Genomic DNA, 16,443 nt, shown 5'->3' with positions numbered 1-16,443 from the left:
ACAGTTGCGGGGTTTCACACTTTATAACCCTAATCGCATTAATCTGTTAACACTGTTGCGGGGTTTCACGATTTATAACCCTATGCGCAAATCAGTTCACTCTGTGTTCAGTAGTCTACACGTTTACAGTAGGGGAGCTAGGTATCACTGTATCACACGCTCCCAATTACACAATCACACACATGTCCAGATCTTCTATCCGCGGCGGCTGCTATACTCCAACAGTAGTCGGCTGACTGGAGAACTCTTGATAAAACACTCTCGTAGGCTTGCTCGGAACTATCTTTGGCAATGGCCACGTTATAACTCGGCGGCTGCCCACATTCCAACTGACTGGTAGCTGCTGTGCGGTTCCCTTATATATCCGCAGTGGTGCCTGTTGCGGGCCACGTCACAGTGGGAAGCGGTTCCGCGTTACCGTGGCGTCACCGCGCGTGGCGCGTTGCATAGCTACCAGGATGCGGGGGCTCGGCTATCTTCGGCTCCGCTTGGCTCACTTCGGCTCCACTTGTGACGTCACCGCGGGGAGAGTGGCGGGGTGATGATTCGCCTATTACGTGAGCGCTACTTTACCGCTACGTTCCGCTGGGGAGGTAGGGTTCAACATGTCACAATATATATTCTTATGGAATGACGAAAACATTTTGTCGGATCTGTGGTTCTCACAACAGTGACTATGAAGATTACCAACTTCTGAGATGTAAGGCCAAGTATTTAGTAGACAACCACCAATGTTTCAGAGGAACATACTGTCACAATTTTCCTTCTACATCCCACATGACAGTACTCTTGAGGAAATAGTTTTGTTTTATATTCCTCTAGTTCTAGTGGTCTGGCAGCAGATTACTTGCCAGATTAGACAGTTTGCCACTATTTAAAAATACCTTCTCTCAGACATCATTCTGACTTGATCCTATCATCTGGAATAGTATAATGTGTCTGAACAGTTAATTCCACATTAAAAAGAATGCAGATGCCATGAATAAGGTCATACCTGAAGCCTTCTGCTAAGAACATCATTATTACAGTAAACACTGATGCCATGAATCTACTCTATGAACCCCAGTGTACATAATACCTTGTGTAGGCAACCTTACATAGGAAAAGTCCTGTGTAATTATGTTTTAATTTCCCACTAATGTACGAATACCAATGTATGTTAGAATCAGAAACTTTGTAATGATGATGTAACAGCCACTTAATGATCATTAACACACCCTCATTCCCACAGTAGAGTACAGATTTTGTTATAATCAACAAATTAAGAATTAATAATTAATAATGGTTGATTATAAAATTTAATAATATTACTTTCATGTCATTTTCAGATTAACATTAATATTACTACATCTACATCACAAGCCTCCAATAACAGTTTTTATACACAAAATATAGAATACTCTAATTTGTCCATGGGAACGAAACAAAATCACAAAAACCAACGACTGACTCAGTGATGTAAAGCATCACTCAAAGAATTTTATTCTTGTTTTATACTATAACTTTTGTTTTATATAATCTAATTCATTGTATTTTTATGTCAATTATTTTAATATAATTAATATTATTGTATCCAATTTTATTAATACTGTAGTTCAGTGGTGTCTATATGTTAGCCATGTATTTGCTTGATGATGGCTAATAATAGCTGAAACATGTAGCAGAGCCAAAACCAGGCATGACCTTGATATAGTTGTGTTGTGACGGTCTTAATAAAGCAGTTATATATATAAGTTCTGTACGGCAGTGTCTGAGATGAATCCATGAGTGTATGAAACAGGAAAGCTAGGTGCTATCTTCCCATCACCTCTTTCAGAGCCAACCTGGGCAACACAATATTTTTCGTCACCTCTTTTTATTAACCACATTGCTGTTCCTTACTTGACTGCAACCTGCTGCTCTGTTTCAACTAACCCACCACCCACCAACTGACCTACACAGGAACTACTACAACCTCCCAAGTCATTAATGCTGAAGATGGAAACTAGCAATATTTGCCAAAATGATGGATAACCTTCAGCATGTTATGTGACATGCTTCTGGAAGCCGAAGTCACACATTAACTGAATAACTGGTAACACTGAAAGCTTTAAGGTTAAAAAAAAAAAGCATAATAATGAGTATGTGCATGACAATGCAAGCCTTACCTCATTCAACCTTGTTTCAGATAGTGAAGAATCTGCCACTCTATGATCTAACCCGATTTCCTGTTCACTGTTCTTGCAAAATTGGTTTTCCTTAATTACGTCACAACTTATGCCACTGCTCCCATTGTTCTTAATAATCCTTCTGGAAATGCTGGAAGCATGATGTCTGGGTGCAAGTCTTGTGTCTGACACAGGTTTTAAGTTGGCTTCACGCTTATGTTCAGATGCACCAGGCTTCATATTTTCACAGTCACTGACAACCTCAGTACGCATGCCATCACTATTTAACTTGTTCAGAAAATTATTACCAAAGTTTCTCTGTCCTGACCCCAACTGGACTGTGATCTTCAAAACTCCTATATGCACTTGACATTCAGGTATTTTAGTTCTATATAAAATTTCTATATCATCGTGAAAGATAAAGGATTCCGATTTTAAAATGTCAGTCATTCTTAAGCATGCTTCACCAATTTGTAAAGGTAATTTCTGATGTAAATGACGAGAGTAAACCCTAAATGTAATGTTTCCATCCCTCAGAAGTCTGCAAAATGAAGTCTTGCTTGTTGGTAGAATGTACAATGAACTTTGTCCAAAATAAATATCTAGAAAAACAGAAAGCTTATTTAGTATATGCTGCTTTTAAGTGCTCTGCACACTGCATATAAAATAAATGCACAATAGAAAGGTCATGTACATTCATCATCTGTACGTCTCTATAAAAAACAAACATATGTACATTATATACATATACATATGCACTTTAAATGTAGTAGCAAGGTGATCTCATGTGCACTGGTGATGTGGTGATTGCTTGTTGGGAGTTCACCATAAAGCTGCAGAGCATGTCACCTGCTGGTACTGCACACAAGCACTAACCACACAGCACAACAACAGAAGGCGTTGCTAATGTTAATTGGTTTGGATGTTGAGAGTAATGCATTCATACATTACATATCTTAATTGTACTTTATGTGGTTAAATTGGGATGTAATTACATCCCATTACATTGAATGTTCAGAGATGCCCAACTCATGACTGCTACATCTATAGGATGAAGGTTGAATCACCTCGGCAGTGGCCACTGGTACATGCGTTTCTGCATGGGTATTGCCAATTTCATCTTTGAAACTGGCTAATAGACCGATTCCAATTAAATTGAAAGAATGGATATTGCACTATACACTATTGTATTAATTTAATTTGGTTACATACTGATAAATCAAAACTTCTACTTTACATGAAACTCAAGTTGAACTTCACAAATTTCTTAAAGGCAGATCATCATACAATTAACAAATTCTGGGTACAAATAAAAAAGCACACTTCCCTACTGCAGACTATCAGCCCTATGAATATAATGATATTTATATCTTCTTTGGATACAGTGGACCCTACTTAAGAAGATCTTGTTTACAAAGGTCTCCTGGCTAAAGTTAAAATCCTTTGGTAAAAAAATATAATACCATAATAACATTTATATCGCATTCAAAATATTTCCTGCATAAGAAGAGCAATTTTAAAGACATGTATTGAACACTCTACCCATTTAATAAGTTACTGTCAGATTATACTATGTAGGCACAGAAATAAGTGAGAAACAAAGTGATGATCATATAAATCAAACACGTTGCAGCGCCTAGCGCCACTCAATAGTGCTTATGAGTGGTAGAAGCTGGGAGGTATTAGATGTAGCTTTTTGACTGTCTCCATACACCTAACTGGTAGCATGGTCTTTCCATACAAGGTTATGTATCATGAAAACATGTTTTGCATTTTGTGAATATACATGAAAGTAAACTGACCTGCTTATTATATACAGCTGTCAGCATGACAACAAAAATAAATATAAAAAATAATGAGTTACCAGTTTCTGAGAAAATGGAGATCACTGAGAACATGGAAGCTCAACCATGTGTGACGTACACAAAGGTCACAGAATAACTTGGAACACAAATATCAACACTAAATAATATTACAGCAGACATGAAAAACATAAAAAGTTCTATCACGAGATATAATGCTGTGTGGTCTATTGAAAGTGAACTGATGTTTCAGAGGCAACATGTTATTCTGAAATGTTGGTCGACTTTCAACGGACCATGTGGCATTATATCCCAAAAGACAGAACTGCTGTGAGAACCTCAAACTCTGAAAGAGAAACATATTTCAGCAATGTATAAGTACTCAGCCAGACAGAAGAAAGACAAAAACTTTTAAAGGTGAGAAGACTGAACCAGTGCACCTACAGTAATTTTGACAAAAATGGGTATTACATATACCGATTCAGGTCCTGTGTTGTAACAGAAAGTTGAAGAAATGGCCATAAAACTAAATGTTGAATTTGTGACTTCATATGGCTAGAGTGATCAATTCAGAAAAAGTGCAGGGCTTACTACAGAATCATGAGAGGAGAACCTAAGAGTGTAAATGAAGAGGAAGAAGCCAACACAATGTCAGTCGTACTGCCAATGGACCAAGGGATAATCAGATCTTTGAAACACAAATATCATAGGTGCTTTGATTGCAACTTTCTGCAGAGAATCACGTTCAGCAAAGAATGCTACAAAGTATCTTTCATGCCATATAAACACTTGCAGCATCATGGAATGCTGTCAGTTTGGAAACTGTTATCAGAAGGCTGAATTGTGTGAAATGTCAGAACCTCATACTGAAGATGATGGCGACACAAACTAAGTCAGTGTATCTGGAAGATGTTCACGAGAAGATGAATGTGACATACCCATTTCCAGAGTATGCAGAGACTGACGACAGTCTCTCTTGTGCAGTGTAGAGTTTAGGAAACTTCCTGAAGTGCCAGTGTCAATCAGAAACCTCTGGGAACTGGAAAATTTTAGTTTAAATTTGTTTTAAAGACAAGGAAAACAAAAAACACACATTCTTCAAGCAAGAATAATATTTCGGAAAGACTATAACCATAACCATGACATAGAAACATGTTCTGTACATTTGAAAGCCTGCAAACTTAGTGTGTTTTCAGCCATTTATTCAGTATAAAAATATAATATTGTTAGTTTTCTACAAGGGATATAATTAATTATGTATATATTTTGAAGCCTACCATTTTACAATGTTTTCTCACATTATATTTCCTGGTCCCTTGGAAAACTTCTTACAAGGGATCTGATGATAATGCAAATTCAAAATCCAACAGTAAGATGATGGGCCAGCATGTTGGACTCATATGCAGATAGTCATAGGATTCAATACTAACAGAGTCAAATTTTTGTTTGCAATTGTAAATACAAGGTGGTTCAAATATGACCGGGACTGTTTTTTTTTTAAAAACCATAACTGCCAAACATTTACTTGCACATGTCAGTCTTCAACGTACTCCCCTCCGGAGTCATCACATTTTTTCCAACGTTCTGGAAGCATCCTGATGTCCTTTTCAAAACAGGCTTGTGGTTGGCGGCGTATTCACTCCCGAACAATCTGGATGACGGTGTCGTTGCCCACAAGCCGCATGCTTTGCAAGTCTAATTTGAGCCTTCCGAACAGGTAGAAATCACTTGGGGCCAAATCGGGACTGTACAACGGATGTGTCAGAAGGTTCCATTTCAATTTTTGGAGGGTTTCCATCATTGTTTCAGCCATATGGGGGCGTGCATTGTCTTGAAGGAAGACTACCCACTTTCCATCTGTCTTCCGCCTGGATCGGATCTTTTCCTTCACGTCTGTTGCCTGGAGGTCTGAGTAATTAGCTGCATTGACTGTTCTGGCATCTGTCAGAAAGTCTACATGGATAACCTCCTGCCAGTCCCAGAAGAATGTTGCCATCACTTTTCCTGCCGAATGGCTCCTCCACGCTCTCTTGGGTTTGGGAGAACTGGTATGCCGCCACTTGCGTGATTACTACTGGGACTCTGGAATGAAGTAGTGCACCCACATTTCATCGGTGGTCACTATAGACTTCACAAATGCATCACCTTCGTCTTCAAACTGCTGTAGGAGATGACTGGCAGCTTGCATGCGCACCATTTTGTTCACGTCTGTCAAAGTGCATGGTACCCACCATGCATTCACCTTGTGATAGTGCAGGTGGTATTTCACGATGTCTTCTACACTACCAACACTGATGGACAGCATTGCTCCAAGTTCCTTGATAGTGATGAGCCTATTCTCATGAATAAGTGCGTCTGCACGATCAATGTTTGGCTTGGTGATGGATGTTTGAGGCTGACGATCATGCGGTTCATTCTTTACGCGCTCTCTGCCCTCTCTGAAGCACTTACACCACTCAAACACATGGGTCCGTGAGAGACACTCTTCCCCATACTGTTGTTGGAGTCTGTGGTGAATTTCAGCAGACATGACGTTTTCTCCAATCAGGAATTTGATCACAATGCATTGTTCCACACTCCATGGTACCTTCTGTTCGCTCATCACTCTAGCAACTCCCAGACAGGACTGAACAGGTTCTAACCCAAACAGGAGGGAGGGTGGAGGTTGCAGCTTCACTCTCTCAAGGTCGCACAGTTGCTGCGCAGTGCAGCTTGTTTCCACACAAATCAGTCCCAGTCATATTTGAACCACCTTGTATTATTATAGATGTTGCAGTTGTTCTTACATTCAAGGAATACTGAAGTATGCCTACAGATTTCATTTTTAGTATGTTAAAGCTGCTGGCTATAACCTCAAAATCTGAAATCACTTCATATTTGTAACTGTCAACTAATAAACAATATTTCAAACAGAATTTCTAGATATGTTCATGATCTATTTCCATCCCATAGTTTACATGTCTGATTCCAATGCTTCAAAGGTTATGGCCATCGAACAGNTCCCCACCATTAGCCCGGATAATCGAGAGTTGACTGTATATATTTCATGCACCTCTCATTTTGCATTACATTCTGCAAAAAAAGAATCCTATCAAAAGTTGTTGATTTTTAAACAATCTGTCTGCATACACCATTTCAGGACCCTACATTATGTTGCACTAGCGCTGTTTTGAGATCACAAATTCGTGCATTCATCGCATTACTACCAGCTGTACAAAATTAAAAATTATGAGGTCTGGGTGGCCTCAAATGGCATAATGTTCATATTTCAGGAAAACTGTCACCCGATTCAAGGGATGAAATGGAAGGCTACACAGACAGTACAGTGCTCTCACAAGCCTATTTTCTTACCTTATAAAAGGAAAGTAGGCTAAGAATTTACATATATACTACTAATGGTATTGCTACTAATATTAAAATAGTGACTAAATTAAATTCAATTAAGTTCCATTATTAAAGTGGCTCCCAACAACAATACAGCAGGCAAACATTGAAAATGCAAGAACAAATAAGATAACAAATCAGTCCACTTGCATAAAAAATAGAACAAAAAAAACTGATACAAAAGAAAATTTATACATTAAGTCATGGTTTCTCAAAATGTATGATGCAACATTCCACAGGCTCATTACTTAATCCAAGGAGAGCCAGAGTTCTCAAGAATTTTATTATTTAGTTATTTAATATACAGGTGTATCCACAAAACAATTTTGGCAAGCCATTACAGGTTACTGGAGGTACAGAGAGCTACTTAGGTTCCTGCTGTCACTGTACATCCTGACTGTACATCCTGACTGTACTGAACTGCACTACATTCCAGAAGACATACTCTCCACAGCCACTGCTGTGACAGCCTGAAATTCAGCAACGCTAAGAGTGATCAAATCAGCTAAATTTAGCTAAAATTCTGACAAACATCATACATTAAGTAAGGAACTATTAAAATATTCAATTCTGTCAATTAATGAAACACAATTAGTGTTAAAAAATATAATTATTCCAGCACACTAGATTAGCTGCAGGAGCATATCTGGGGGAGGGGCTTGCCTTTATCTGACAGTGGATATTAAGACAGAAAATTCTCTGGTTAACCTACAGGGACCCACAAACCAGAGGTATCAAAAATGGATTAGCAACTGGGTTAATTTCCTAAAGAATTTTTGATGGCAATAAAAGAAATCAACAAGAACTCTAACACATACATAGAAGAATTATTCTGTCTCCTGGAAACCAAAGTAATTACCTGATCCAATCTTCTTCCTTGAGCAGAACCTTTTCACCTTGCTGTGCCACGGCCTACTACTCTTTGCATGTTTGGTTTCATCTCCTTCATTTACTACTTTTGTCTCTCTCCTCACTCCCAGGTCATAAGGGTACAGAAGTTCAAACTCCACAAAGTAAAATGTCCCACGCTGCATAGACAATTCATGAAGGAAATTCATTTTCCTGGTGTCTAACTGTACACAGTTTTGATATTTGTTCCTTTCATTATTGTCTATAGCCAAACTATGAACTGTAATTTTAAGACTGTCAACAATCTTCATTAAGAGGTCTGTCTGTAGAACAGCATCTGTAAATTAAATGAGGATAATTAAAGTGGAATAAAACCTGCAATATGGCTGTCCTGATCTCAGAAATTAAATTAATGTCCTAGCCTAAGGGGGCAGAGGGCACATGGTGGCATAGTTAGTTGAGGCACTATGCTACAAGTTGGAAGGTCAGGGGTTCAATTCCCGACATTATTGGATTTTTCAATTAACCTCAACCTTCCAACCACACTATGGCCTTGGGGTCGACTCAGCCTCTAACAGAAATGAGTACCAGGAATCTTCCTGGGGGTAAAGGGTGGCTGCGGAGCATAAGGCTGACAACCTCACTGCCATCTGTGAGCTGATAATCTAGAAAATTTGAGAGCATCAACATTTCACAACCCTATGGGCCTCCATGGCATGTTACAAAGATAGCTTTTTAAGGGTCTAGAGGCCAGAAAGGTCAACACAGACCTCATATAGAGGCACTACAATTGGAGACATTTCTTTTGGTCAGTCAAGGTCTTTCCTTCACCTCTCACTACTGACCTGTATGGCAACCCCTTGTTACCTGCTCAGCCTACTTACCTCCTAACAGATGTCAAGGAGGAGAAAAAGGTGGAGGACAGGTGAAGAAGCAATAACGTTGACCAACCAAAAGAAATGTCTCCAACTACAAATAAAGGACACACAAGAACAATTATTCTGATCAAAAATGTACTGAAGGGTTCATTTACCTGATTCTAAAGGATCAACATTGACTTCCTTCCCTCCAGTATTATGAATACCACGTTCCTTTGTGATTTCATGACTAATTCCCTCTTCTGAGAAGGGGACTGAAGATTCAACAGCTTCCAGTTCTGATTCAGCCATCTTGCTACTTTCATTTTCAGGAGTCTCATCATTCTCAACAATGACCTCCTCCTTCATGCCCAATTCCCTAACCATTTCTAAAAAACTGGCAACAGATGGCATGTTCTTCAGTCTCTCCATGGCATATTCTTCATCTTGTTGGGTCATAGTCTTGCCTTGTTCAACACAAAAGAAGTGTCATTTATACCACTAACCTGAAGTGAGCTGAAAAGTTGAGATTTCTGCACTTTATATGACTGGAATACCAAGTAGCCCGATTGCACAAGTTTACCAAATTACAAAGAACAATAATGTTCACATTTGTTTAATAATATTCATGAAATAAACTGCTTTTCATTAATCAGGAATGCTTTTCACAAAAATAGCAGTCACGTGTTGTAACACGCAGTTTTTCTGCAATCTTCTATTTTTACCTATCCAAGACTCTTTTATTATGGAATCTGAAATGTTAATATTATTTAAGTGAGAATAACCTTCTATTGACAAAGAGAGCATAATTTTCTCACAAAAATTTGCTGATAAAAGTGATTAACTAAGAAAAAATACAAAACCAAATTGAAAATGTTGTTTGGCTCATGCTTAACACATAAAGCCGTGAGAAAAAAGGTAAAACTATCCGTGTAACAGGCAGTGACACCCCATAGGGCTGTGAGATGTCGAGGCTCCCACATTTTCTAGACAATCGGCTCACAGATGGTAGTAAGGTTGTCAGCCTTACACGCCAGCCGCCCTTTACACCCTCCCACAAAAAGATCCCTGGTACTCATTTCTGTTAGAGGGTGAGTCAACCCCATGGCCATAGTGTGGCTGGAAGGATTAGGTGGATTGACAAAAATCAACCTGACCAGGACTCAAACCCATGACTTTCTGGCTTGTAGCACAGTGTCTCAAACAACTACACTACCATGTAATTTTTGTGGCAAGATTTTAAATCAGCATATCAGAATTAATCTAAAGATTTAATTCTCTTTTGTTACCAAAACTCCATTGGCTAGTGTAATTATCATAGATAGAACACATAGCACATACTGCAACTGTGAACGTCAAGAAACTTGCAACTACAGAAAAAGTTCACAAGAGGTGTATTTTAATTATTAGCCTTAAATAATTTGTGATAATGACTGAAGATTAGAGCAAGTGATATATAAATGATGAAAACAATAAATATAACTACCAACAATAAATTATTTATTATGTTCAATTATACACAACAAAATCTGAACACACTAGGCATGTATCTCAGCTGGATCAACACCTATCCTGACCAAGATTTTTCATGATTTTCCTCGGTCTCTTGAAGCAAATGCTGGGACTGTACCTTGTTTAGGACATGATCACTTCCTTATGAATCTTTCCAATTCATCAGACATCCTACCACCCAGTGCTACATTCTCCAGATACTGAAAGTGTCATTACATAACCCATAAAATAAAAAAAAAATCATAAATCATGTTCAACCGCCAAAGAAGGAAGAGAAAGGAAAAGTGAGAGCCTGGTCACTATCTTGATGTCATCCAATGGGCTTGGTTCTGGGTTTTTGAATGAAGGGAAAAGAAAAGAGATGACCCCAGACTTTACACAATTAGTATGATCTTCCTGGTTACTATCTTAATAGTATGCATCCTGTTGTGTGTCATAAACAAGGTACACAAAATTTATACAAAAGTATGCAGTCTACACAACAATACTCTGTATATAAAACAAAGTGGACGCTATCGTATCAACATATGTTTTTATTGATGCAACATGTTTCGATCCTTATCCTGGGTCATCACCAGGCGTATAATGATACCAGACTCAGCTGTTGAATTGCATCTAACAAATTGCATCTAATTCTTCAATAAGGATCCTTATTGTGCACTTGAGTGTTTTTAAATGCATAAATTGAGTCTTTCGGTTATAATTTTTAAATACTCAGATAATAAAATTTAAAAATTAGAGACTAAAGATTAAAACACAAAAATTATTTATTTTTTTCATTTCGTGCATCCTGTTGTGTTATTATATACAATTTCTTTGTTGCAGTCCATCACAACACAATGATATAAAGATCAAGGCTAAAATTAGCTTGGCTACATGTTTTGGTTATTAAAGTCATCATCAGACAAACACATGACTACCATATTCTCTCTCTCTCTCCCTCCCTCTCTCTCACACACACACACACACACATATATAATATCTTTCTAATGTGTTGAGTTCGGGTTCCTTTCTATATGTAATACTTTCATGGTTTGGTCCATCGTGTCAAATGTATGTACAGTTTCCAAATGTGTTGTGCGAATTTAGAATGTCCTTTATGAGTCCTGAGAGCATTTATGTTCTCTGTAGAGGACTTTGAATGTGCGTCCTGTCCTTCTGATACATTTGAGTGGGCATTCAGTGCATTATAGCTGGTAAATACCACTCAGGTTGTATATATCTCCTGGTATTCCTTTAAGTTTCAAATGGTGTTTGATTGTATTAGTCATCTTGTAGGCAATTCTACGGTTGGTATTCCAGAATAAATTAATGATGGTTCTAGTTTCTGGTAAAGGTGGCCCATGTTGTTTTATCTTTTTCTGTATTTAGCAGTGTTTGTGTAGGATTTATGGGGACTTTATTTCAGTGTTGAAAATTTTAACTGAAAGATTCAAGTGCCACTCAAGTGCACAATAAGGACCCTTATTGAATAATTAGGCGCAATTTGTTAGATGCAATTCAACAACCAAGTCTGGCAAGGCACAATATATCACTGTGGTTGCGATGCAAGGGCCAAGAAGGCCCACACCTTGTACATTCAAGTCTGGTATCATGTATGCCCGAAATATGTTGCGTTAATAAAAACGTATGTTGATACGATAGTGTCTACTTTGTTTTAAATACAGAATATTGTTGTGTAGACTGCATACTTTTGTATACATTTTGTGTACCTTGTCCCCTGTTACTGTACCCAAACACCCAAAGAAGAAATAATGTGGTGCTGATTGTCTAGAAAATGTGGAAGCCTCGACATCTCACAAACCCTATGGGCCTCCATGGCCTGTTACAAGGAGAGCTTTACCTTCTGCCTTTTTACTATGACACTCCTTTGATCTGAAACACAATTCTAAATTTTACAACAAAATGTAATATTGTAAGCATGAGATTTATCATCATTGTGGAATTTCAGGTTAAAATGGCAATGTACTTTTGAGTGTTAACATGCTACGTGAACATAAGTTATGCCACAGGTCACGAACAAGTGATTTCAATGTTATCATGTCTATTCTGAAACCACTGATAATATATTCAGAGGAGACGAATGGTGGGGGCTTAGCGTGGCCAGTGTCAGCCTCTCTTTTGAAACACCCCCTTCCCTTTTCTTTTGAACCTTTCCAGAAAGTAGAGGGCCACCTTGTTCACATTATCACTCATGGATTTTTGAAACTACAACATGTACAAAACCATGGTTGCAAAACATGAAGAGGACAGTCTCTTCCTGGGCTAGGAACTGGCAGAGGACAGAAACATGATGTAGAGAGTGCTGTAAACAGCAGGTTAGTTCAGCACAAGGTGCAAGAAGAGGACAGAGAAGTAGTGTTACAGCGTAACAGCAACGGACAAAGACAAAATGACACCAAGATCATAATAGCTACTGATAGTGGGACAATAACTGTTCCAAAATATGATAAACGCTACAATATTTTGATGAGGAAATGAGAAGCATAATATACTATATAAAAGGGTTACTCTATAATTGAATATTTGTGTATGTTACTCATGGAAGATGGCATTAAATGTCAATCTCAGCATATCACTCAAGCAATATACAAATGGAAAGGAATATGGAAGAAAGTTAACAGTGTGTAAGCTTATATAATAAATTATGAGACTTCCTGTTGAACTGTCAATATGTGTTAAACTAATTATAACTAGGTTTACAACATAAATTCTTACCAGAAAGAAACTTGATGACCTTTGCATCATCAAAGAACACTTTTCTGCCTTCATTCCCTGTACTCAGCATTTTATCAGTTAAACAACCAGACTGAAGCACATCAATTCCGTTATCTATATCATCTTCAAGGACTGATCTAACCATAGCATCACGAAGTCTCTGCCCCTGTTCTAAAATTCTTGATATTACTGAATCTGCAACAACGTGATTTCCCTTTGACTGCTGAGGTTCATAAATGGCACAGGTAAGTGCAGATGTATTGTTAGGGAGAATTCCATTCTTCAAACAACTTCTGTAGTGTTTAGAGCATTTTTTCAATTTCTTCCTGTGCCCATGTAAGGTATTTTCTTTGCAAGTCACAACTCTGTGTTTTGACATTTCTTTCACAACCTGCATACTTGAAGTAATATGTTTTGTGAAACAATGTGCATTTTGGAACTGGCGAATGAGCTCCAAGCAGAATACAACATGGATATCACCAATTCTATTCCTGAATTCATTCATAATTGGAAAATAATGTTCATATGGACTTTCATACATTAATGTAGATAGTCCACGAATAGTGACATACCCCACAATCATAATCAGCTCTTCATCAACGACAGAAAGATTGAGAACTTCACAGTCTTTCAAATATTCTTCAAACAAGCTGATATTTGTCTTTATCTCATAAGAAACTGTTGTGTTTGTTGCACTCCCACTGAAGCTTGATTTTACATTTAGTGGCCTGAAATTACAAGAGCAAAACTCAGTACTGTAATTACTGTTGTCTTGGCTAGAATCACCCTCCTAACTTAGCGATGCTATGTGAAAGTCAGGGAACGTCCTGACTGTCAGCATCGGCTACGTTTTGTACAGATGGCACCAGCCATAAGTGGAGATTGTAGCATCCATGAACTTTATTCAGTAACAAAATATGATACAATGATCGGAGGTATCAATACCACACGAGGGTCATAGCATACAGCAAACAATAGACTACGGACAAGTTTGTAGCAATTATATAATTAAAAACATAGTATCAAGCACCATTAAAGTGGATCTGAAATACTGGAAGTTTCACTTCAGCACACTATAATATTATGCACTGAATGGTGTATCTCAAATGATATAGTATTATTATACAGAACCAAGAATAGTTCAGATTCAACGAGCGATAAGGAAGCACCAAGAACAAAGACACTCCACCGAGAATACCGGTGCAAGAGTATAGCAATTGAAGAGGAAATGTGCAAGGCATTATGAGAGTTATTATAATTGTGAATGTAAACAAATAATTGTCCAATAAACATTTGTCTAATCCAAAACCCACTGTTTCTTGTCGAGCTACCTAGGAAATACATGACAACTGGTATCAGATTTGTGATAGGATTAGTACAAAATATTGGAAGTACGATTACATCGAGTATTACAATATCACTACAGGATGGGGTCACAGCAGATGATGGAACTCCTGCTGAAAGAAATGAGAGCCAGCCAAGAACAGATGCTCACAAGGATGGACACAAACCAAGCTGAACTAAAAAGCACCATTGTACAACCTAAATGGGAGGAGCCGACCTCTGTGGACATGGAACCTGGGGCGGCACAAGAGGTTCCTAAAAAGGGAGCCACAGTGATTCCGGTCAGAGGACTGAGGAAGCGGCGTAGGGACAAAAACTTAGCTGCAGGGAGTCACGGTCAGCCAGGAGAAAGGATCCGGGGATGTTGTGAATCCCGGAAGAAAGTGACCGTCGCTGAAAGGGAGGTGTCCCATCGTGCAACAGTGGCACGACGCAGGAGATACATCGTCAAGAAGGAACTTACTTAGGGAGCTTGTGGATCCCGGAGGAAGAAATTGGTCACAGTTGGCAGGAAGATGACCCGCTGTGCATAAGTGGCAAAGCGCAAGAGACGCAGGCTTCAGGGAAGCAGTCAAGAAGGACTGTCAGTCAAACAGTGACGGTGGAAGAATCAGACCAGAAATAAATTTGCAAGAGGAACCCGGAAAAGACAGATGCTCAGAAGAAGACAACTGATGTGCCAGGAAGGCACCAAGGGAACCAGGGATCGAGACTTCAAGGACCAGCTATGGCTTGGAAGCAAGAGTGAATTCAACAAGACCCTCAGGAAGACAAATGACTGGAAATCATGAAGCAAATTGCCGGATCTCCTGTCCCATTACAAAGAAGCAAACACTGGGCACTGTGGAAGGGTCAACCTCCTCCAAGGCGAAAAAAAGAGAGAGAGAACCTGGGGAGACAGCGGGAGCCAGTAATGTAGAAACACCAGCCCCAACAGCTAGAGAAAAAAAGGAACTACCCACAACCGATTATGCGACAGCGAGGCTCTATTGCCCAGCCAGCAGGAAGGGGAAATCACCGAAATTTCAATCCTCATGGGAAAGCCCTTATAAGGTAGTCACCCGGATAAACGACATGGTATACGGAATCCAGAAGAACCCTAGGTCGAGGATGTTGGCAGTACACCTGAACCGTCTTGCGCCCTGTCATGGAGATGCTCAGGATGAGAAACCTTAAGAAGGGAGCGGGTAGAGCTTGTTGGAGAATGAATACTGATATTTCAAAGAAATCTGTTGCCTCCAACTTCTACAATTTTAATGTTTTTAATTCTATAGTCTCATGTGCAACAATTTATTAGAACTTAATAAAAGCTTGTTTTCATGACATGTTTTGACTGAACCGGTCATCATAAGGTGTTAAAAGTTGTGGTTGAGGAAACTGCTGTCTTTCTGCATTGAAGTTTATTTCCTGATATATGGTTCCACTAGTAAGCATTACTCCTCCTTGCTGTGTTATGTACACCGTCATGTTATGTTCCTTGTTGTTTTCCTTTATGTGCAAAAATTTATTAAATCCAGTGCTTGAGGTGGAATGAAAATAGAACCGGGATGCCATCCCGCCCCACCTCAAGCCCTGGGTATTGTACATTGCATTTACTGCCAAAGAAGTAACGGGATGCTTTTAAGCCATTTAGAAAAGACCCGGGATCCCACCCCGCCGCATCCCGCCCCACCTCAAGCCCTGATTAAATCTTAATAAAAGCCAGTCCCTTTAAAAGTTCTTCTAAAATCCACCAAACTAAATGTCACACCCCATGAGTCCGTAATACTGATTATGCTTCACATTAATTCAAAAGGCCTGCTTTCAGTGCAAGGGATATACTTACTTACT

The 16,443-nt window shown here is 38.8% G+C and overlaps 1 protein-coding gene across 7 annotated transcripts in view; it reads right to left on the bottom strand.

Moving 5' to 3' along the window:
- The window catches only part of LOC111867995, a 56,964-nt gene that overhangs the window by 34,619 nt on the left and 5,902 nt on the right, over window positions 1–16,443 (bottom strand). For 2 of the 7 annotated variants that reach the window (XM_023858305.2, XM_033752897.1), the window contains exons 2-5: window positions 13,270–13,997; window positions 9,216–9,506; window positions 8,193–8,519; window positions 2,148–2,749 (exon numbers count right to left, since the gene is read on the bottom strand). In XM_023858305.2, the coding sequence (XP_023714073.1) occupies window positions 2,148–2,749; window positions 8,193–8,519; window positions 9,216–9,506; window positions 13,270–13,997 (1,948 nt within the window). Of the gene's footprint in view, window positions 1–2,147; window positions 2,750–8,192; window positions 8,520–9,215; window positions 9,556–13,269; window positions 13,998–16,443 lie in introns of those variants that run through there. The other 5 variants (XM_033752899.1, XM_033752901.1, XM_033752898.1 and 2 more) reach the window with 5 other exon arrangements.

The sequence above is a fragment of the Cryptotermes secundus genome, unplaced genomic scaffold, assembly GCF_002891405.2.
Source record: "Cryptotermes secundus unplaced genomic scaffold, Csec_1.0 scaffold508, whole genome shotgun sequence".
NCBI classification, from domain to species: Eukaryota; Metazoa; Arthropoda; class Insecta; order Blattodea; family Kalotermitidae; genus Cryptotermes; species Cryptotermes secundus.
The sequence above is the reverse complement of the archived record's forward strand: the minus strand, read 5'-3'. Positions and strand labels throughout refer to the sequence as shown.